At 40.5% G+C, this 22,368-nt stretch overlaps 1 protein-coding gene across 2 annotated transcripts; it reads left to right on the top strand.

Annotated features, from left to right (window-relative positions):
* The first annotated feature begins 352 nt into the window (after positions 1–352).
* LOC308073590 (interferon alpha/beta receptor 1b-like) lies at positions 353–22,225 on the top strand. Of its 2 annotated transcripts, XM_080412590.1 has the most exons (9): positions 353–555; positions 5,522–5,617; positions 9,854–10,004; positions 10,205–10,389; positions 11,781–11,941; positions 14,502–14,655; positions 15,213–15,370; positions 15,788–15,960; positions 16,702–22,225. In XM_080412590.1, exons 1-9 carry the CDS (start codon positions 498–500, stop codon positions 16,931–16,933), a joined length of 1,368 nt encoding a protein of 455 aa, XP_080268716.1. In that variant the 5' UTR covers positions 353–497; the 3' UTR covers positions 16,934–22,225. The 2 variants fall into 2 exon arrangements, with proteins under 2 accessions (XP_080268716.1, XP_080268717.1); XM_080412591.1 differs by lacking the exon at positions 5,522–5,617.
* The last annotated feature ends 143 nt before the right edge of the window (positions 22,226–22,368 follow it).

The raw sequence follows: 22,368 nt of genomic DNA, 5'->3' as shown, positions 1-22,368 counted from the left end.
TTTGCGCTTGTTTCTAAAGTGTTACTTCCAAATGTTATTATTTAAACCAGTGGTTCTCAAATATTTTCATGAAAATGTTTTGTGCCAGGGAGCATTTGTGTTGTTACTAGAATGTTTAAAAAGATATTCCAAATATTCAACATTTTATTGCAAGAGTTTTTGAAAATAGCCGATCTACAAGCTCACAACGCGTCGCATCGCTACGCGTTGTGGGCTTGTAGATCACAACGCGATCAGAAGGTTTAAAGCGCTCATGTGGCCTGCCTTAGTTGCTTCTTTTGGGCTTGTTTTCCTAGACCTGGTTGCTTATTTCTTTCACAAAATCTGGCAACGCTTGACGTAGACTCTCCACCAGTCTTCGGTTCGAGTCCATGGTCGAGTCACAAGATTGAAAGACAGAAAGAAACACAGAAAGAGAGAGAACATGTGAAAAAGGGACGACAGAACACATTGATGTGGATAAAACATACGTGGTGGAGTGGTGTGTGGTGAGGATCATGGACGCTGCTGCTGTGATCGTGTTTGTTCTTATCTGCTGCTTCCAAACCAGCCCTGGTGAGTCAACCTGCTAACAATAAACACTATACACTTCATAATCACATCAATGTACCATGTATTGTGTGTGTGTGTGTGTGTGTGTGTGTGTGTGTGTGTGTGTGTGTGTGTGTGTGTGTGTGTGTGTGTGTGTGTGTGTGTGTGTGTGTGTGTGTGTGTGTGTGTGTGTGTGTGTGTGTGTGTGTGTGTGTGTGTGTGTGTGTGCGCGTGTGTGCGTGCGAGCGAGAAGGTTTGATTAATTTACATGTGTTTCTTTGTGCAGTAAGAAACGGTCCCCATTTTTATCATTTTCTGTCTCTGGGCTATTACTGTACATAGCATCTAAATGACTATAAAATAATAACATGGGCCTAAACAATATCTGTATTTACAATTATAGCTATGGTGTTTGGTGTGGCTGGATGGACCATTAGCAGTTGAATCCTTAGTTTATGCATATGTGTATTTTTCTTATTTTATTGTAGAGGGTGAAATGCTTGGGAAATGTAACTCAGGCATTTACATATTCTTATTATTGCAGTTAAACAAATATCCAAATAGTAAGCAGCAAGAAAGTTGGTTATTATGCACATATATATTATTATAATATATATTATATATGTTATATATATTATTAATATTATTATCATTAGTGTATGATTAGTGGGAAAAACAAATTCCACCTGTGTCTGTAGTTGCAAACATGGGCTGTTAATATCATAATGGTATCAGAAGAAACTGGGATGACTGAGTCCGTGCTGTTATAATAATAGGTTCACAACTTGTGAGAAAAATGTTTACTGTACCAACCAGTCACTGTCACTGTGTGTAAGTTAATCTGCCTTGAGCATAACTTCCCTTCACAACAGTATCTACCCCCCCAACCCTGTTGTCTCTCATGGAGGGAGCCATTTTCAAAATTGTGGTTAGAGCAGGAGTCTTCAACAGGGTGTCCTTTGAGTTACTACAGGGGCAGGGGGGCCGCCAAATCTTTGTGTGATAGGGTTCTTTTTTTACATTAACCACTTGAACCCTAGCATCTCTATTTTGAGGGGAACATTAGCCGTAAATAGCTGATCTACAAACTCACAAGCTTGTGAGCTCACAAGCTTGTAGATCGGCTATTTTCAGCAAAGATGTTTTTTTTAATTGGGGGCGGTGGTTAAGTGGTTAACTGTCTGAAAATACACATTCAGCACTACACGATGATAGTGTTGTCAAACAAGTCTAAGAAATCTTAATCTATGAAAAATTGCAACACAATTGTATACAACATGTAGTGGGGGTCCCTGCTTCATCTCTCTCTCAGCTAAGGGGTCCTTGGTCTGAAAAACGTTGAAGACCCCTGGGTTCGAGTGTTCACCCGACAGAGTGGCAGGTCACCGGCCGAGTCGTACCAAAGACTAGGGCAGGACCAAATATCGATATGAGACTGGATATTGTCTGGGATTTGGGATTATTTTTTAACTATTGTTTCCCAGCAGCCCTACTAGTGTTTTTGTTTTGTATCTTTCTGCTCTTATCTGTATGTGTGTTTCATGCCTACTGTGGTGCTGCTATGACACCTGAATTTCCCTCAGGATCAATACATTCTATCTGTGTTTACATAACATACTGAGCACACATGGTCTGCCGAACAAGATTCAAGACCAAGTCCCATCAGCGCCTTCTTTCCTGTCTGTCTCTCCTACACTGTCTCCCTCTAAGCCTTCCTACTGTCTGTCTCGTCTCACTGTCCATCTCAATAGATAATACAGGGGCTGGACTGTATTATTATTATTCAAGAATGTTTGATTGATTTAATATCCTACACGCTATTGGTCGGTAAATGGGCAACATTAGTTATTGACTCACTCATGTTCACTTCACTCATTCAGAGACCCATTGCAATTTGTATGAAAAAAATACAAGAAGAACATGAAAACATGAGCCGTGAGTGCACGTGCGTGCGTGCACAGAATAGGGATGCTATAGGGTTCACGTGGTTAAGATTACTACTGTGGTTTGTGGTATTTCTGCTTCATAGTATAGTATCATTATCAGCCTGTATATGAGACAGGAAAGAGATAGGGAACGACATGATACAACCACATTCAAATGGAGGTCAGTGGTAAAACATGTATGTTTCACCAGGGTGCTGCTTGTTATTAGGCTGTATTGCCACTGTACTGTAGACTAGAGACTGAGACTGTTTTGACAGTGTATAAAACGGGATATATTTGTCTCTCTGGTGCTTTCCCTCTAACCACAGTAGTGTGATATCAAATGAGGACATGTCAAACGTGGAGGTATTTGTTGAAATGTCATTATATAGAGTAAACATCACAATATGGAGAGACATGACGTTGACATTTGGATCATGCTCATTGCTTAAGGTCTGTTGACAGTCTCATATTCTCTATTGATATACATATGTACACAAAATAAATGTTCACTCATTCAGAGACCCATTGCAGATGTTTAGATTATTTTCTCAAGCTTTTCTGAATTCATTCAATATCCTACAAACTAGGCTGTGTATTGGTCTGTAAATAGGCGATGCGATGCGAGAGTGTGGTCTAGCCAACACCAACTCGGGACTCCTGAATCGCCGCCCTCCACACTCTCCTATCTAGCATCAGGGTCTTGAGCTCTACTACAGTGTTAGCTAATCTGTCGCGTCTGGTGCTTCTAAGTAGGTGGTGCACTTCTTGCCTTTCCTGGCTTTGCCCTGGGTTGTCTCCCACAGTGTCAGTTTGCGTGCCACTAGTGCCTGACGTAGTGCCCTGCCAGCCTCATTCTTCTCTCTCTGACTGTGACCCATGGTAGGTCCCCGTAGACTAGAGCAGTGTTTATCAACCTTTTTTGTGCCAAGGCACACCTGGCATAGCCAAAAAATCCCAGGGCACACCTAGATATACGGTGTGTATATATATATATATATATATAATTATATATATATATATACGGTATATCTATATACACACACTAGGGGTGTGCCGATACACTAATTTCACGAAACGATACGATACGATATTGAGCACACAACTTCGATACGATTTCGATACGATACGCACTTTTTTATAAAAAAAAAAAATTATATAAAAAAAGCAAATGCAAACAAATATTTCTGTTTTTGCATTATTCAGACATGCAAACTTGTAGCTTTTCAGCTTCCACTAGCCGTTTTGAATCCAAATAGGGCAATAGTGTGACACCTGACCCGAAAAAAAACAGCATGTTGTCACCCTTTTCACCTCGGGGCTGTTTGCATGCCTGCATATTGTTTAAAAAAACAACAACACCTCAGCAGTAGCCCCGGCCCAAAATTGGGACGTTTGCCAGGGTTGATAAACACTGGACTAGAGGACCACATTTCTGATGTGGTCCGTCTCTTGAGGCGGCTGTTCGTAGCTTGACAGACATACAGTACGTACACATATGTTCACTCATTCAGAGACCCATTGCAGATGTCTAGTGTCCGAATCTAAGCTCAATCTAAGCTTAAAGGGTAAGACCACTTTGGTAGAGGTTTGGGTTGTGTAGTTACCTTGCCATGATGTAACTCCAAAGGTGGGCAAGAAATCAAAAATAATCGCTCCATTGATTAGAAATTGATAATTCAAAATATGCTCCTCATTGACTTACATTGTACGGTAAAACAGCTCTCAAAGTCACTCTTTTAGCACATAAATGAACCCAAACAAAGCTGATTCAGGCAATATAGAACATCACCAAACCCAGTACTGTTTGTTTTTTTAATAAAAATGTCAACTTCCTGTTGATTTTACTATTTGAAGATCTGGATCCGGATCCGCCGATCCAGTCCGGGTTTTCTACTTATTAAAAATGGCAAAATCAACAGGAAGTTGCCATTTTTATTTAAAAAAAAAACAGTACTGGGTTTGGTGAGGTTCTATATTGACTGAATCAACTTTGTTTGCGTTCGTTTTTGTGCTAAAAGAGTGACTTTGAGAGCAGTTTTACCGTACAATGTAAGTCAATGAGGAGCATATTTTGAATTATCAATTTCTAATCAATTGGAGCAATTTATTTTAATTTCTTGCCCACCTTTGGAGTTACATCATGGCAAGGTAACTACACAACCCAAACCTCTACCAAAGTGGTCTTGCCCTTTAACCTTTATTTTATCTTTATTCTTATTTATCTTTGCTTGGTTCTTGATGTTCTGCTAAGTTCTGCGCTGCCAAAGTTCTTACGATATAATTGTGTTCTTCTCTTATTCACCTACCGTGTATAACTTACTGCTGCTATGATACCTGAATGTAAAGGTCTGTCTTGTCTATCTAGTATCTATCTGTCATGAAATCATATCACTCAGCTCTTTGTGTCAACTAAACGTCTTTAGGATTAGTTTTATTCAAAGTCCTGCTCTAACCTGTTTTGCCATTGGATACTTGATTAGGACACAATTGGGTCTGAAATGCTCTGAATGGATGCTAAGAGGAGATGTGATGCAATGCATGCACAAGTACTGGTACAGAATCATTAGTCCTTGCCGACTGTGTTGGACATTTAGACAGTTTTGGGAGGGTAAATGATCCCCCAGACATTTACATTTGATTAAAATGACATATCTTTATCAGGAGTTAATATTTTGTTATTCATTTGATTAATTTATATATTACCAAAAGATGTCTGTTTTCAGGGGCTTTGTATGGGTTCAGGAGACATTCTTGCACTTTGGCTCTGTATATGTTTTATGTTGCTGAACTCAGTGGTGTTTGTTTTTATTGTTGCACATATTAGAAAAAGGTGTGCTCAGTAGAACACAACATCTACCAGAATAGTGATGTAGACTGACATGTAGTGTCTTTAACTAAACATGTCAGTTACATTTTGTGTTTTTTAACTAAACATGACAGTTACATGCTCTGTAGTGTCTTTAACTGAACCATAATGCCCTAATAGCGATGCACGCATTGAAATTACTTCTTACATTTGTTTGATCAATCAACTAGCGACATTTTAATCTCTGTATTTCCAGGTACTGCAGCCCCAATAGTAACAGAAGGTGGCCCTAAAACCACACAAGGTCCACAGACATATCCTACAACAGTTTCTCCTGGTCCCACAACAGCAGGTACAGCAGCGAAACGTTATCTCTACGTAGTTTTATTTTACATGCTGATCTGAAGTCCACATCTCCAGCTTGTAAATTGGACAGACTGAGTTTAGTTTAACTTTTTCATCGGACGACAGTTCAATCAGCTTTCATGTTTTTGCCTTATGACTCACGAACCCTTGTGACAGTGGGTGTTAGTCACTCCTGTTTTGGGTGACTCAGTGCTGTGTATGAACATGTTGAGGGTTAGATTTGCTTGTGGGGGGCTAAATGTTAGATTCCTAAATGTCAGACATTTAGGCTAAAAGGTTAGCGCAAAAAAGGTCTAGGGGACTTGTTTCTGTTGTGTTTCATCCTTACTTCTGGTTAGACTGAATTGATTGAAACAGGGATGTCTTCATTAATTTTGCAAATCAAATCACAGTTAAGGAAAAGGGGAAGTCAGCCAAATTGTTCAATAATACCACTCATCAAAATAGAAATACTTACTTGAGTTTAACTATCTACCTACACATGTACCTACTACCTACAAGTATTAATATACTTCTTAACTGGAAAACACTGGGACAGTACAAACACTAAAGCAAGCTAAACCAGTGTTGACATGGCTGCAATGGCACTAAATGAAGTTGAAGAGAAGAATGATCAAAACCAAGGCATTTAATGGCTCTCATCGGATAAGTTTCATTTTTCCTCAGGCCGTCCTATATCTGATTTCTCTTCAGCCTAATCATTATTTATTGTCACATGACATCTTATCAGCTTGGCTGGTTGACTGTACCAGCCTACTGTTCAGGGATGCATGTTGTGGAATGTATTTATTGTGTTTCTGGGTCTGATTGAGAAATACAGTTAGTCACACCTTCATACCTGAGTCCTGCTGACATCGAGCTCAGTGGAATCTAATGAACAAAGGCTGCAGGGAAGGAACACAGAGGTAACAGGTCCAGAGACAGACAGACCTGTGTTGTAAGACAGGACAGACTGCATGATATGAACACTTAGTGGTTGAAACAAAAAAACAACTGTGTACATCAGTAGTTCCCAAACAGTGTGCCGTGAGGCAAGTCTAGGTACGCCTTGGGAGTTTGACTTATTGATGTGCCTTGGGGCTGGGCACAACTATTTTGAAAACAACTGTTGTACTGTAGATGACAATGTGACACATTGAAGTACTGTACTGTAGGTGGCGGTGCCTAGGTGGACCTTACAGTTAGGTCTGAAACTATCGATTATTTTCTTAGCGATAATCATATGGATTCCTTTTTCAATTAATCGAATAAAGGAGATGTGCGTTTTTTTTATTTCACACAGCGGAGAAACAAGAAAAAAATTATTACGATTTTTTTTTTAATGATCGACTCAATCGATTAGTCTGATTAACCACTCGAGCCTAGTCTCCTGTAGCCAGACAACTATTCCACAGTCTCTGAACGCTATATCTGGAACTACACCTCCTGAAAGCCGAGAGAGGCTGTTGTCGTTTCCGTTCACGAAAATATATTAAAAATATATATTTTTCGAATACCCATTTCTGAAGCAGCAAATTTTCACGACTGCCTTTTCAGTTGCCGCTTCCGAAACGGAAGCGAAGAGGAAAGTGGGACATCCGGATTGTTTTCTGAGCTTCCGACTGTATGACGGAAGCATTTGAAAATTGTGTGAGGAAACAGTCTGACTCGAGAGACTTAACTCAAGACCCATTTTTTGACTTTGTCATATAGGCGTCACACAAAAATTGCTGGAAAAGGCAATGCAAGTGAGCTTGTAGACCTGCTATTTTAGCAAAATAAAAAATATAAGAATCGATTATTTTATGAAAATAGATCCATTAATATAATTGATTAATTTGATTGGTTTGATTCACTGTTGCACCCTTCCTTACAGTACATGCTTAATACATAAGCTGTAGACCAGTACAGCAGGTTGACTCCCAGAGTCAAAACCTCCATTTGGGATTAGAGGAGGTCGACTGTGAAAGACGGGGGTCTCGCTAAAAGTCTGTCTGCTGTTTTGTTGCTGTGTGTGGAGTTGCGTTGCGATTGAGAGGGATCATGAGGAGAGAAAGACAGAGAGAGAGGAGAAATAGACAGAAGAAAACTTTTATAGCAGAGAGGAAAATATTGTGCAACCATGGGCTCTGTAGGTCCACTTTCGTGCACACACACACACACACACACACACACACACACACACACACACACACACACACACACACACACACACGCATGTGTACACCGTGCCATGGCACTGCCTTTGACCTTTGTTATGTTTGGAAGATGAGCAGGAAATTGAAGAGGAACGTTTGTGAGCACAAGAACGATCGAGAACAGATGAGAGGTCTTCAGACCGTGTAGGCTGCGTTGTTGTCAGCGTATCAAGGTGGTTCGGCAGGCTGCATTGAAAATAAACTATAACGTCACTGTCTGGTTGTATCTTTTTTTGTATCTCCATATTTGCATGTTTTTTGCATGTTCCATGTTTTATCTGATTATCCATGACAAGATTACTGCCAACATAGTTGACATAACTGATGAGACGTGTTACACCTTTTAAAATTCTCCTGTGTTTGAGTTGGCATCCGATCAAGTTTTTTGGGGGCGCTCTCCACGTACTGTACATACACTTACATAAACATCTAGACACACACGTACCTTCAAACATACAAGTTTAGCCGGTCTTACATTTTTATCTGAGCTATTCTTAGATCAGATAGATATCATATGGTACTTAAAATAACCATTGGTTCTACGCTTGATTTGTCTCAATGGCTCTGCAATGTGTCTCTGTTCTGCAAAGTGTCTCTCGGTGCAGAATACCTGGTATTTGAAGTGTGTCACTTCCTCTCTGGTGTTGTGATTGAAAGTGAACACACATCTGTTTTTATGTACCTATTATTTAGTCAGAGAAAGTCAACTGAGATCATCAACTAATTCAGTTGTGGGTTCCTTGCCTTGCTCAAGGGTACCTCAACCCAGCTGCTGAAGCAGGCATTTCTCATTGAATTTAACCCAATTGACCACAAGAAGTTCAGGGATTCAATAAATAGGAGAAAAGTTATTTTAAGTGGCCAAATATTTTCGGCCAATGTTTTAAAAGTTTAACCCATTAAGACCTGAGGCCGATTCTACAAAGGCCTTCTAAATCAGTAGTTCTTAAACTTCTTCAATGCAAAGACCCCCAAATTGATATAATTTATATTTGGCCGCTAACCCCCATTTGTAAATGTTTCGTTCCAGCGACCCCCAGGAGAGAAAAATTGTGTCAACATTATTCAACATTTTTCGAACACTTTCAAGATTTTTCAAAAATGTTCAAAAATAGCAGATGTATAGCTGCTATTTTTGAATAGCCAACGCTAAAATCTAAAATGACACGGATGCTTTCCCGGTTTTAATCGGTTAAACATCCATGAGAAATATGTGACACATTATTCCTTTTATTTTCATAAATAACTTATGAACATAATGTGACACATTCTATTCAGTCTGTTTGATTTTATCGTTTGCCAAAATTCTCACTGCGTTATAACAGAGTTGAGATGGTTTGTGATGTGCTTCAAATCACTGCTACTGAAAGAATGTTAATGACTCCCATGTTGTTCTCTGTACCTCCCTGGACCTCCTAATCTGTCCCAAATCTGTTACAAATCTGGTTGTTAAGAGTACCAGGCGGCCTTGGATCGAGTCATCACAAATGTTCACTTAATGACCCTACACTGCCTGGTTCTCAGCTTTCCTACTGTCCCTCCTACACCGTCTCCCTCTCAGCTTTCCTACTGTGTGTCTGTCTCTCCTACACCAGTGGTTCTCAAACGTTTTCATGTCAAGGACCCCCAAAATGTGTATTTGGCTGCGGACCCCCATCTCAAAAATATCTTGTGCCAGGGATTAAAAGAAAATAGCATATCTACAAGCTCATAGCACGGCAACGAGTGCAGCGATATGAGCTTGTATATCTGCTATTTTTGAATAGGCAAAGTATAAAATATGGTTAAAGTGGTTAAAATGATTGTGACGCTATATTAACTAAGGACCCCTGGGGGTCCCCGGACCCCACTTTGAGAACCGATGTCCTACATTGTCTCCCTCTCAGTTTTCCTACTGTGTGTCTGTCTCTCCTACACTGTCTCCCCCTCAGCTTTCCTACTTTCTGTCTCTCCTACAATGTCTGACAACAGCATGTGGTTGTTGTGTACCATTCTGGTACTTGTTAGGATGTTGGTTCTGATGATGTGTGTATTCTCTCCTGCAGTCCAGGCAGACGAATCATCACAGGCAGAGCTTCAGGCGCCACACAATTTGACCATGCGGACCTTGAACACCCAGTACATTCTGCTGTGGGACTGGGACCAGCCCCCTGCTGCTGGGAACCACCCAGTGACTTTCACCACACAGTACATAGCGTAAGTTCCACTATTATTACTACTGCTGCTGCTGCTGTTTATACCAGAACCTACAAACTACTGCCATTTAGCGTAGAGTAATCAGAGTAATCAATCAGACTATTAAAATCAATTGAGGTTAAAAATGACCACTTAACCCCAATTGATAAGACGATTAACAATCTGGTAATTGACTTTTTTGTTTTTCTTCCCAACTCCAGGAAGTACAAGTTGCAGAGGAAGAAGAAGGACTGGACAACCGTGTGTGACAGAACACCAGATACCCGCTGTGACCTGACCCAGTCAGAACTCCACTATCTGGGCATCTTCGTCCTCCGAGTCAAAACCAACCAGGGCAAGACCCACTCCGCATGGACCCTCAGAGAGTTCTGTCCTGATAAAGAGGGTGAGAGAGCGAGAGAGAGACAGAGATAGAGGGAAAGGGAAAGAGAGTAGGAGAGGGAAAGGGAAAGAGAGTAGGAGAGGGAAAGGGAAAGAGGAATGAGGGTGGAGATTGGAGCCCGACTGATATACCGGTTTGGTCCATATTCCTAGTTCCTACTTCCTCGATTATATTATGAAAATGCATATTTTTTACATTATCGATTAAATCGATTACTTTGATTAACTGTTGCACCCTTATAAACATGTAAGAATTGGAGTGACAGGATCCACTTTCTTGGTATTAGTGAGCACTCCAGCTGCAGTGTTGTGAATCAACTGCAGAGAGGGAGAAGAAAGGAGAGGATGGGAGAAATGGAGAGAAGAGTGGAATCCTGAGCAGTCTGGTTGCTATGTGAACAGGACTCCTGGGAAGGCAGCGAGTCTCTCTCTCTCTCTCTCTCTCTCTCTCTCTGTCATAGAAAATAGTAGATGAACAAGCTCAGAACGTGTCACATTGCGATATGTTGTGAGCTTGTAAATCTTATATTTAAGTATTTTTCTAAATTGATTATTTTATTCAAATCAATATTTTTTTATAATTGATTACACTGATTAGATTGATTAACTGTTACTCTCTCTCTGTCTCATATATTGGTGTCAACTGAGTGCCAATGCAATTGAAGCCGGACATAATTCGACACCATTCCACTTTTATCGTTCACCAAATAAGAGACTTAGAGCACAGATATTGCTGTGTAATGTCAAATTAATATCAATACCAACTGTTCTCCCCAGCAGACCCAACACACATTCCAAATTCCAATGACTTAAACACAGAGAGGAGAAACTTGAAGTGGTTATGTAGGATTTTAATATATAAAAAAATAGCTTTTTAATGTGCAGCAGATAACAGCTGGTTGAGGTTGAAACAATAAGCAACACACCATAACATAATTAAATCACAGTTAACTGCCATTATCTCAAATTGCCTGGACTAAGTTCTAATTTGTGCAGGTAGCTTGAAGCCCCTCTGGGAATGGCAGTGTTTGTCAATCAAAACGTGCTTTTTATGGAATAAGTAACTCAGTTATTGATAGGTCTGTCTATGTGCTAGCCTCCACCATAACCTCATGTAAACTGTACAGTAGGAAAGGATGTACGTAAGTAAGCCACTCGTCAGATGGCTGTTTCGTGGTCGTGGAGAAGCGTGTGTTCGTTTTAAATGTTAGACGTCCGTTTCACATGGATAAAACTGTGCAAGGGGCTTTAATCTGAACAGAAACATGAAATCTTCGAACTCGGAAGGTCTTGTTACTTAAGTTCCAGCCAAGTCATGTAGAATTGTTGATCCTCTTTTTCTATAATAATAATAATAATAATAATGATCTATTATTATAATGTCTATCCTCCCAGCTGCTGTGGGCCCTCCATCCAGAGTAGATGTGTCTCCTGCTGGCTATCTGTTGGATGTATCCATCTCTGACCCTCTGACCACTACCAACACCTCCATGAGAGGCAAAGTGCCCATGATGTACTACCGCATCATCTACTGGGAACGCTCCCAAAATGCACAGGTACCACATCATTACTGGTAGCTCTCCCAGTATGCACTGGTACCACATCAGGTGTCTGGGAACGATCACACCGTCGCAAAATAAATATGGTTTTCAACGCAAGGCACGGAGTTGCAATGCTCCTTCCTGTTTGATGCCAGTTGATGTAGCAGGAATGGTGGGACAGACACAAGTTTGATATTAAACTCAAGACTCAACGCCTGCTTGAATCCATCCGACCCGTGATTCATTATTCGATCACCCTTAACCCATTAAGGCTGGGTCATTTTACGATTACTTTGGCTATTCAAAAATAGCAGATCTACAAGCTCATAGTGTGGCACCGAGTGCCGCGCTATGAGCTTGTAGATCTGCTATTTATGAAAAAGTTTGGAAATTTGTGCAAATCTTTGAATACATATATTTTTTAAAGCGTTTTTTAAGCGTTAATTTTTTTTTAAAAATCTGCCTCAGGTCTTAATGGGTTAATATCACCCTAAACAAGATTTTGCACAACCTTGTTCAGTCGAAGAGCCATTAACCACTTAAATCCTAGTTGACCAGGGTCCCCCAGTGGTCTATACTAGGCCCCCAACTTGTTCCCACTACACCAAAATATATGAGTGTACGGACATTAGTTCACACTGTATTAAACAACAGGTTGAAGTATACTGCCAGCCTAACATTAACACCTAAATGCTCCTCATCAATTTACAATCAATTTTACAGCCTATTTGTGTCCATAGACTCAGCTGATTGATTGCACACCTCATGTAATTATTAGGTGTTGGTATAATAAAACCTACCTATCTAATGTCTACATTTGTTTTGCTCTGTGTTGTTAAAAAATAGATCACATATTTATAAGACATAGAAAGCAGAAGTCACATTTGTTTTGGTTCCTTAACATTAGTTATTTATTTATGTCGCGTACCGAAAATAGCCGATCTACAAGTTACTAATGTTATGTAACGTTCAACCCGACACCAGGGTCTAAATGAGTAGGGAGACTCCAACCACTGCAGATGTACCAAGTTATGACCCAGTGGTCCGCTGGCCTTGCGGTCCGGGCACCTAGGCTGCAATGCAGCCTGTCTGATAGCGTGTTGCGGGGTCGACTCCGGACCTTTGCTGCGTGTCACTCAGGTTGACAGGAAATGGGGAGAGGGACAGAAAAAGTCAATAAAGATGTATTAAGTTATATTAACATACTATTCCATACAAATTGGTTCAAAATACATAACATTCATTCAAATAAGTTCTGGATTTCAGCTTTACCCTTCACTTTAATCCCTATTGTTAGTTGCAGAGTCAAAATTAAATCTGATTCCCACAAAGCCAGTGGAATGTCATGTCTATTGAAGAACTGGGCCAAATGTTAAGTTAAAGGGCAAACTAAGAGCTCCATTTCCGGGACGGGATGCAGGGGTTGAAACCCCCCTTGAAGAGAGACTTAACAGGAAGTCTTTGTGCTTATACTGCTGCCTCTAAACAAAAAACACCAAAAACTTTGTCCTGTATACACTTCCTCTATTCTGATGCTCTCCCTGAACACCTGCTCCCAAATAACACCTGGAGACCCCCCCCCCCCCCCCCCCCACACACACACACACACACACACACATCACATCACACGCACGCACAAACTTTGTTGTTTTTGTGACTCTGCTCCTGTAGTCACAGGTATGGGAAGTACAGTACATCATAAAACAACAAATAATTCTGGAATTACTACTGTATGGTAAACACAGCAGCCTATAAAATGTAGCCAATTCCAGGGCTAGTTTATTAGCGTTGTTTGTTACATCATCATATAGGTAGGCTACTTAACTTTTATATAGCTAAACCCGTCAGGTCTGTAAAGTAACATGCCATATATATACCGGTGTGTGTATATATATATATATATATTTATTTATTTTCTTCATTGTTTCCACCCAGTGTTAGCCCATTCATTGAATTTATTTATCACCACTCACCAGACATAATCGCTAGGCACAGATCTCTGATCGTCTGGCTAAAGTCTCAAAAGACAAAAGGTGATCAATGTTCTCTTTCTTTTTTTTTGTTCAAGGTTTTTTTTATTTTATATTTTCACATACAGGTTTATAACAAAGGGTTTACAAAAACAGTGAATGTATGTTACCCCTCCCACCCCCCCAAAGTTCCCGCTCCGAAAGAGCCACAACCCTGGTATCTCATTGTACCATTAAAACAAAGGACAATACAAACAAATAAGACACAATTGCAATAAAAAAGGAAAACAAGTCAAAAAATTTAAAATAAATAAAGTATACACAGTAGAATATATATATATTATTAAAGAAAGATTTTAAATGAATTTAAAAAAATATATATATAAAACAAATTCAGTGGGGTCAATTTATGGGTCATTAATGTCAGCAGCATTCAGTCTCTCTATATATGTTAAAAAAGGTTGCCAGATGGTGTAAAATTTCAGAGCACAACCCCTTGTAGAGTAGCGAATTTTCTCCAAAGTCAAATGATGCATAACATAATGTTCTCTTTCTTAACAAGAAGACCCTAACCGTGCCCCCTGTCCCCTGTCTGTGTACTGTAGGACCTGCAGCCCCAGATGGTGAACAGCAGTGTCAACCTGGTCACTCTGCCAGACCTGCAGTCCTGGACCTGGTACTGTGTGAGCGTCCAGACTCGCTACGACTACTACCGCAAGAGCAGCAGCTTCACCGCGCCGCACTGCATGCAGACACAAGGTTCACAGCTTCATATTATTACGTTAGCAGTTATTACGGTGTCATTTAAACTTGCCACATTTAAACCTGGCTTTATTAGAACCTTCACAGTAAAATCCTCAGAAGATCCACTTAACTCTTGAGACGAGAGTGTACACATTTTATCATTTGCATTTAATATTTACTGGATTAGTCTGTTCCCAAAATAAGTTACCTGCAAGAGTTTTGCTTGTGCTGATAATTATACTTGAACATTTTGTTTTACGCTGTGTAGTCTCACGTACTGTAGTCAGAGATCTCCTCCTATGATACGTCTGGTGACATCTAAATCCAACGAATTGGCTAAAACTGTGTGGAACCACAATGCAAAGACTTCAGGGGAGATCCTTTATATGGGACGGTATCTGGATTGGTTTTCAAAGAAGTGGGCATGGGTTTGTTACCGCTGGTTTTCTCCAGTGACCCAACCCAAGTCCATTCATGAATTTAGATGTCACCACATGTATCAATAGGTGGAGATCTCTGATAGACTGGCTGATAGACTGTGTGTATAAATATGCGTGTGTGTGTGTCTCCAGGTAAGACTCCACTGTGGCAGATCGTGCTAGCTTTCCTGGCATCCATGGCAGGGTTTTTCCTGGTGGCTCTGGTGTCTCTGTATATCTTCTTTAAGTGCTACCGCGTTGTGAAGCACACGTTCTACCCGTCCATCCAGCTCCCCGCACACTTCCAGGAGGTAGGAGACCATGCTTACATTATCCACATACAGTTCAATGTCTGCATTCAGCCTCTCTACTGCCATACGTCGTGCATAAAATACTTAAAAACCTTTTTTTTAAACTCCTACTGTTAACTCTGAATTGTGTACACATGGAAGAAGAATTCTTCCATTAACAATTATATAGCGCTCATCTACTGAGAAATCTTTAAGCGTTTCATAAATTAGAGACTGTAGTAAATGAAAATACTCTATATAATACAATAACAAAATATGACAAGAATAAAAAGGGAGGAATGACACTGTGATGGCTGCAGTAATTCTCTTTGTTGACCGAGATGTTAATCTTTCTTTCTGTTGCATTTTCTCTGTGTCTGTCTCTCTCTCTCTCTCTCTCACACACTCTGTTTTATCCCTCGTTCTTCTTTCTTTCAGTATCTTTTTGACTCCTCCCCCGGCTCTGACGTGCCCCACCTCCTCACCCCAGAGTCTGAGGCAGAGCTGGTCTATGATAAGGTGAGCATCTGTCCGGAGGCGGTGCTTCTGGAGATCCACGACCCTCCCAGCTGTGAGACCCTGGCTTCCATGGCCCTGGAGCCAGACAGCAGGTCAGTTTCAGTTTCTCAACCACCGGGTCGGGACCCGAATGTGGCCTGTGTAATGTTCAGACTGGGTCACAGTCAAGGAGAATGGAGTTATTGATGTAATGAAACTGGTATTCTGTATGTTACGTTTAATGTGGAAAACCAGGAAATCCGTAGATTGACCATTAAATGTTTACTTTTCCAGTGGGGTGGAAAATGTATTAATTCCTGGTTTGATGTGCACATCATGACCATCTTGGCCAGCTTTGCCTAACAGGCAAAGCTGTTAGGGGTTGTGTCTCACTCAGGGACACATAAGGACACGTAGACTGAGCGACGGTCTCTCTACACACGCAGCTATGGCTGCCCCTAATTTAACATCCTGTGGGAAATGTACACAGCTTTTGGATCAATCTAAGCAAGTGGTAACACTAGTCCTCTATACTTTAGATATGAAAAGACACAACGTACATAGGTGTTAAAATTCTGTGTGCGGCAGTGAAGAGTTCTCGTGTGATCCATGTTTTTGGGGGTGATTGAAGTGGTTAACTGTCTGAAATTACATATTAACATGAATCCACACTACACGATGATAGTGTTGTCAAACAAGTCTATGAAAAAGTTTAATCTGCAACACAATTTTATACAATGTGTAGCTGGGGGTCCCTGCTTCATCTCTCTCTCAGCTAAGGGGTTCTTGGCCTGAACAACGTTGAAGAACCCCTGCTGTAGAGCATTCTCAGACTGTGATTTGTTTTTGTCCAGTGGGAGACACAGCCGCCAGGGCAGCGGAGGCAGCAAGGACTCTGGAGTCTATTCCACAGAGGGCGGCTCTGGACCGCGGCAGCCATGCAGCACTCAATCGTCTGCGGGCCTGGAGGGCTCGTGGCAGGGCCCCTGTTCCCTGGAGCAGGTTAAGATGGAAGCTATGGGGCCCGAGCCCAGGGGCAAGCGCGTCGCCATGGAAGACGAAGGTGTGATGGACATATATGTCTGAAGGGATGGATGGATTGTGTGAGAAGAAAAGATGGAGAGACCAAAGAAAAGAGGAGGTATTTGGGGACTCTCTGAGGGCCTTGGCACAGCTGAGTACATTCAGCTTTTCAAGTATGAATTGTCTGTGGTACGGAAGTATGAACACAGACTTCTAAAATGTGCACTGAAGCAGGATGGATGCAGGCTCTCTCTGTACACAGTAAGATCCTCAGGGGCGTAAATTCACAAAACGATTGTGTGGCTTTTGCGGCCACTAAACCTGTCCAAATGAGACGAAAACAAACTCAAAGTACCCACAAGCGTTGAAAATAGTGTCCCGGTGCTATTTGCATTTGCACTGGGGATGCGAAAATGTATGGGCGTTTGTACTGTGACATTATTAGCACAATATCGTTTGTTAATCGGACGGGGGCAGATAGCAGTGGAAGTGATGCGTAACTCATGGTGCTATCTGTGACCGCAGTCCACTCTTTGTGAATTCACTCAATTAAGGGTCCAGAGTTAAGGGTCCATTTGGGCACATGTTTAAAGGGACCACACCATGAATTTCATTTTTTTTTTGGGGGGGGGGTATTTTTTGGGCTCCCCAGTGTCTCTTGTACCCCAAAAAATATATTTTTTTAACATTCAGTCATTCATTCTCATTTCAGAGATTTTCAGAATGGGCGTGTCTGAACAGGCCATTTCAGAATGGCAATGCAAGTGACATCACTTGCCTTGCCATTGCATTGATGATGGCCAGACAGAATTGCTCAGTAGCCCCCCCCTGCCCAAAAGGACGTTTTGGTATTGCAGCTGAAAGTGCTGTATAAGCCAGAGACAATTGACTTGGGATGAGTATATCTGAGTGATGATTTAGGCTCAAACCTTTTGAAAAAGGTTTGAGGGACATACACCATATGATATTAAATATCAAATATTTTTTTTAAATTCATGGTGTACTGTAGATCCTTTAAGTTAACATTGAGGATGTTACAGTGTACCATCCTGTTGCGCATTTTCTTTCACCATCTGTCTTACAGTCGTGTGGCTGTGCCTCGCCTAGAGGAACCGCTCTGACTGAGAGAGAACTTACGGTCAGCTACAGCCCAGTAAATGTTACTGGAATAACCTCTGAATAATTTAGCTTTGGTTTACCCAGAGGGGCCTTAGGTCCAAAAAGGCCTTATTGTCCAGTGTCCACAGATAACAAACAGAGTGCTGTTCAGGCCGTGCCTCACGACCTCCTCCTAATACCTGTCAGTTTGACAATGTAAGTAAGTAAGTCCATGTTATTTCACAGACGTGTGTGAATATTAACATGACAGTTTATGGCCGATGGAAGGAGGTGCTCCTCCCAAGACTATTATGATTATGGTTCGATTTTCCTTCATCAATGATCTTAAATCACGTGGATAGGATGGGTTGAGCCCTGCTGTTCCATGTCTGCTATGCGCGTCTGTCAATTTTGTTTTGTTATTTTTTCAGGCTTTTCTTGCCTTTATTGATCGTTACAGTGTAGAGAGAAACAGGGAGAGAGTCGGGGTGGGACATGCTCTGGCTCGGGAATTGAACTTTTGAATTGAGCTGTCAGACATCACGGCCTACAGTATGTGGTAGGCGCCTTAACCACTCTGCTAGGCGCCCCATGTTTATCTATATGAACATGTAACGTGTTGTGCTTTAGGCAGTGCTGGTCATTGTCAACCAATGAAATGAAACTGTGATTCTGTGCTTGTTTGTGTCTTTTCGTTTGTCTAGGGTTCCCAGACTTCCCACCAAAAAAGACAAACTATGAGTATCTTGATGCAGTTTTCCGTTAATGAAAAAGTCTGACAAAATAGTCCAAAATGTCCTGGAAAATACGTATTTTTTCTTATGTGTTTAGATAAGGTCCTGTTAGGCTTTTGTGGGGTAATCATAGGCAGAAATCAGTCGCATCATTTTAAAACGACACAAATACATGTCTTGAACTCCACTGTATCTTGAAACCACTATAAGGCTTATTTTTTACATGGTTGCGCGCGGTACAAGCTCACAATGCGTCGTGTTGGTCCCTCTCGATAAGGACACAAACACAATCTGTAATTAAAGAGACTAAATTAAGTGTTTAGTATTTTGATGGCAGCTGAGTGAAACAGGAGCATTTTAAAATGACCTTCCTTTTACTGGTCAGTGATAATGGTCTCAGGTCTCAACTCAGTATCTTCTAAACCAGTGTTTCCCAAGCATGGGATCGTTTTTATGGGTCGCGAGTTAAATATCCCTTTTTTCCCCCGTTTCCTACATTAAAACAAATATATATTTCAAAAGCTTTTCAAAAAATGTAAAAGAAATCTTAATTTTCATAAATTAAAAGAAAAATCTAACATTTTTCAAAATAATTGAATAAATTAATAGAAAATCAAAGAAATTCCATACATTTTTAAATATATTAGTTGTGAAAATAGCAGATCTACAAAGATCGGATATTTTCACTAGTTCGGGTCACAAGGAGAATTTCTCTTTTAGGTCTCGAACTAAAAGGTTTTAGGACCCCTGTTCTAAACCATCCAAAACATACTATATGCTTTGTGTATACTTTTATACAGAATAATAATGATAGTTGTGGATTACATAAAATGTCCTGGTAAAACTGCTTATTGAACAGTGTGGGAGTATGTGTCTATAACATGATCCAGGTCCAGTTCAAACTGGTCAGAGGTCAGTGAACTTTATTAGTGACATTACAGAAACATTACAGCTTCAGTGAAAGTGTCAGTTTCAGTCCTGCACGTGACTGTCTAAACTGTAAAATCCTCAGTTTTAATTGAACTCTGAGACTACGGGTCTATCTGTTGTACACTAATATGGTAGTTACAGACCTGCAAGGGTCCATTTGGTTCCATTTGTACATGCTTTAAGTTCAATTAAAACTGAGGAGTTTATTACAGTATGTACCTGCTCTGTTTTGTTTGACTTAACAAAAGCCAATATTAGCGTGTGTATGCGTGCATACTGTACGTGTGTGCGTGCGATTGCGTCCAAAACAAAACGTAATGTTCATAGAGTGGTTGCCCGTGGTTACAAGGGAATACGCTGCCATGTCAGTTAGAGCTACCGTCCCTCCATTGCCAAATCAACGTCCAGATTCCTAGGCTGTCACTATGGTAACCACCGTCCCCACGTTTCAGATGAAAGATTTTATTAGGAATTCTTTCCACAGGTGAACAAAGAAAACAAAATCTACACATTTTCATGAGGAAACTGCCGTAAAGGGAATTTCTGTTCATTTCCTGTATTGTGCATGTACAGTATGTGTGTTTGAGTCTGTTATGTGTGTCCGTTTTTGATTTACAGTCAACTAAAAAAACATGTAACGGGGTATAATACAGTAAAAAGGCAAAAACTTTAGCTGCAATAAAGGGAGAATGTCAGATAGACAGGAAAGGTAGGAGAGAGAGAAGTTATGACATGCAGTAAAGAGCCTCGGGTCGGATTCGGACTGGGTTAGCTGCCAGAAGGACTATTGCCTTATATATGTGGTATGTAAGTCACAGTAGGGTCCGGGGCGGGGGGCACCCAGCAAAATTAGTCAATATAGCATCAAAATCAGTTCAACCACTTTTAGCCTATTTTATACTTTGGCTATTCGACAATAGACGATCTACAAGCTCACAACACATCACAGCCATGCAGCACATTGTGAGCTTGTAGATCTTGTGAAATTTACCACACAAATCTCCCCGGGTCCCTGGTACAAAATCTTTTCAGATGGGGGTCCTCGGCCAGATACATATCATTTTGGTTCCTTGACATGAAAATGTTTGAAAACCACTGTGGTATGTGCTCTTACCCGCTGAGCCCCTGTTATGTGTGTCTTTGAATATATTTGTATTCTTATTTTATTCATACATTTATGATTCTTATAGAATCTTAAAAAAAAAAAACAGTTCCATTTCTGTTTTACTTTATAGTTTTGTTGTAGTTTCTATGGTTGTCAGAGGTGTTGGTTGTTGTTGTTGAATGACTATTCATCTCTTAAAGAAGAAAATAACTGAATCGATGGTTTAGCGCTCATTCATCCTGCTGGTCGTCCTTCTTGTCGTTTGTCAACTTTTTAAGGGCATCGACTCTGAAGTCAGGACACAACATATGTATGTTATAGACTAATGGTCTCACTTGTACAGTTCATTCAAATGTCCATTCATCTGCTCAAGCTTTATGACATGCAAATATTTACTGCGTTTCTCCACGAAGCTGCAAGTCTAAAGGTCATGATAGACACACAACATGTTGAGGTGATAAAGGCAGCTGGGGAACGAACACTCTTAACTGAGACGGCTATTTTAAATCAATATTAAATCATTAAATATGTCATTTAACTGACTGTAAAAAGCTGCTTCGCCTTGTTGCAATCAGTCAGTATTATACTCTTTCAAAAGATATGCAAAACACAAACAAAACCTTAAAGACAATACACAGTACATATAGTTGTGCCAGCCCCACTGAGGTCAGTGACGGTGATCATTTGTTGATCACAATCACATAGCCTTAAGCCTGATTATGCGCCAGTGTCATGAATCGAAAATAGCAGATATACAAGCTCACAACGCGTCGCATCACTGCTATTTCCGGTGCACAACACGATACGTAACCGTGTATAAATCAGTCATTATTTTGGCAAAGGCAACAAGAAAATAGATGTTTGACATTGACGGTGACATGGTCGGTGGCGATGGCACTTTATCTTGTGCTGATTGATCAGCTCCTGCCTTAGCCTTATCAGACTTTAATCACTCCGCTCACCAAGGGCAAATAAAGGCTGGGTACTGTATGTGATCAGTTACATCTGAGATTATCACCCAGGCATCACCCAACCATCATTGCCTGAGATTGGATAATGTGTTTGGTGGCTGAGTTTCATTCATGTTTAATGTTGTGTCACTTAAGTGGCAAGGTCGCCCGCGGTAGAAGTAATTCTTCTGTATAACCCCTAGGGAATGATGGTCTAAATGTTAATACTGAATCCTTACCATCTTTGTCAAACATTCATATTTTAACATTTATTTACAGCTTCAATCCAAACTCAACAATATGTACATTATGTGTTTGTTTTCAACCCATATTAATGGAACCCTAATCTGCCTTGCCTCAATACGTTGCCAGTCTTTCATGGCATGGTGCCAGTCTTTCATGGCATGGTGTCCAGTGAATCTGTATATACGTTTACTGTGAAGACTGGTGTACTGGTGAAGTGAATGCTGTTGGTCCTAAAGCTGCTTATAGAACCATGTTAATGGACAATCATTCATATTAAAGAAATATCTAACAAATACTATATATATTGTCAAAGTGCTTCATTTTACTGAATGTGGATTAACTAGATTCAATTGTAGAGCATTACAGTCATAGACAAGGAGTCTAAGTTGATACTTAAATCATAAATAACATGTTTTATTTTATTTATTATTAGGG

This window comes from Gymnoscopelus braueri (genome assembly GCF_963280865.1).
Source record: "Gymnoscopelus braueri genome assembly, chromosome: 18".
Classification (NCBI taxonomy): domain Eukaryota; kingdom Metazoa; phylum Chordata; class Actinopteri; order Myctophiformes; family Myctophidae; genus Gymnoscopelus; species Gymnoscopelus braueri.
This window is presented reverse-complemented; position numbering and strand designations above follow the sequence as displayed.

Bases quoted from the DNA above. Each gene is read 5' to 3' on its own strand.
- LOC308073590 (XM_080412590.1), top strand. From the start codon at position 498: ATGGACGCTGCTGCTGTGATCGTGTTTGTTCTTATCTGCTGCTTCCAA. The intron at 11,942-14,501 runs GTACCACATCAT...TGTGTACTGTAG, and splicing joins AACGCTCCCAAAATGCACAG to GACCTGCAGCCCCAGATGGT. The intron at 14,656-15,212 runs GTTCACAGCTTC...GTGTGTCTCCAG, and splicing joins GCACTGCATGCAGACACAAG to GTAAGACTCCACTGTGGCAG.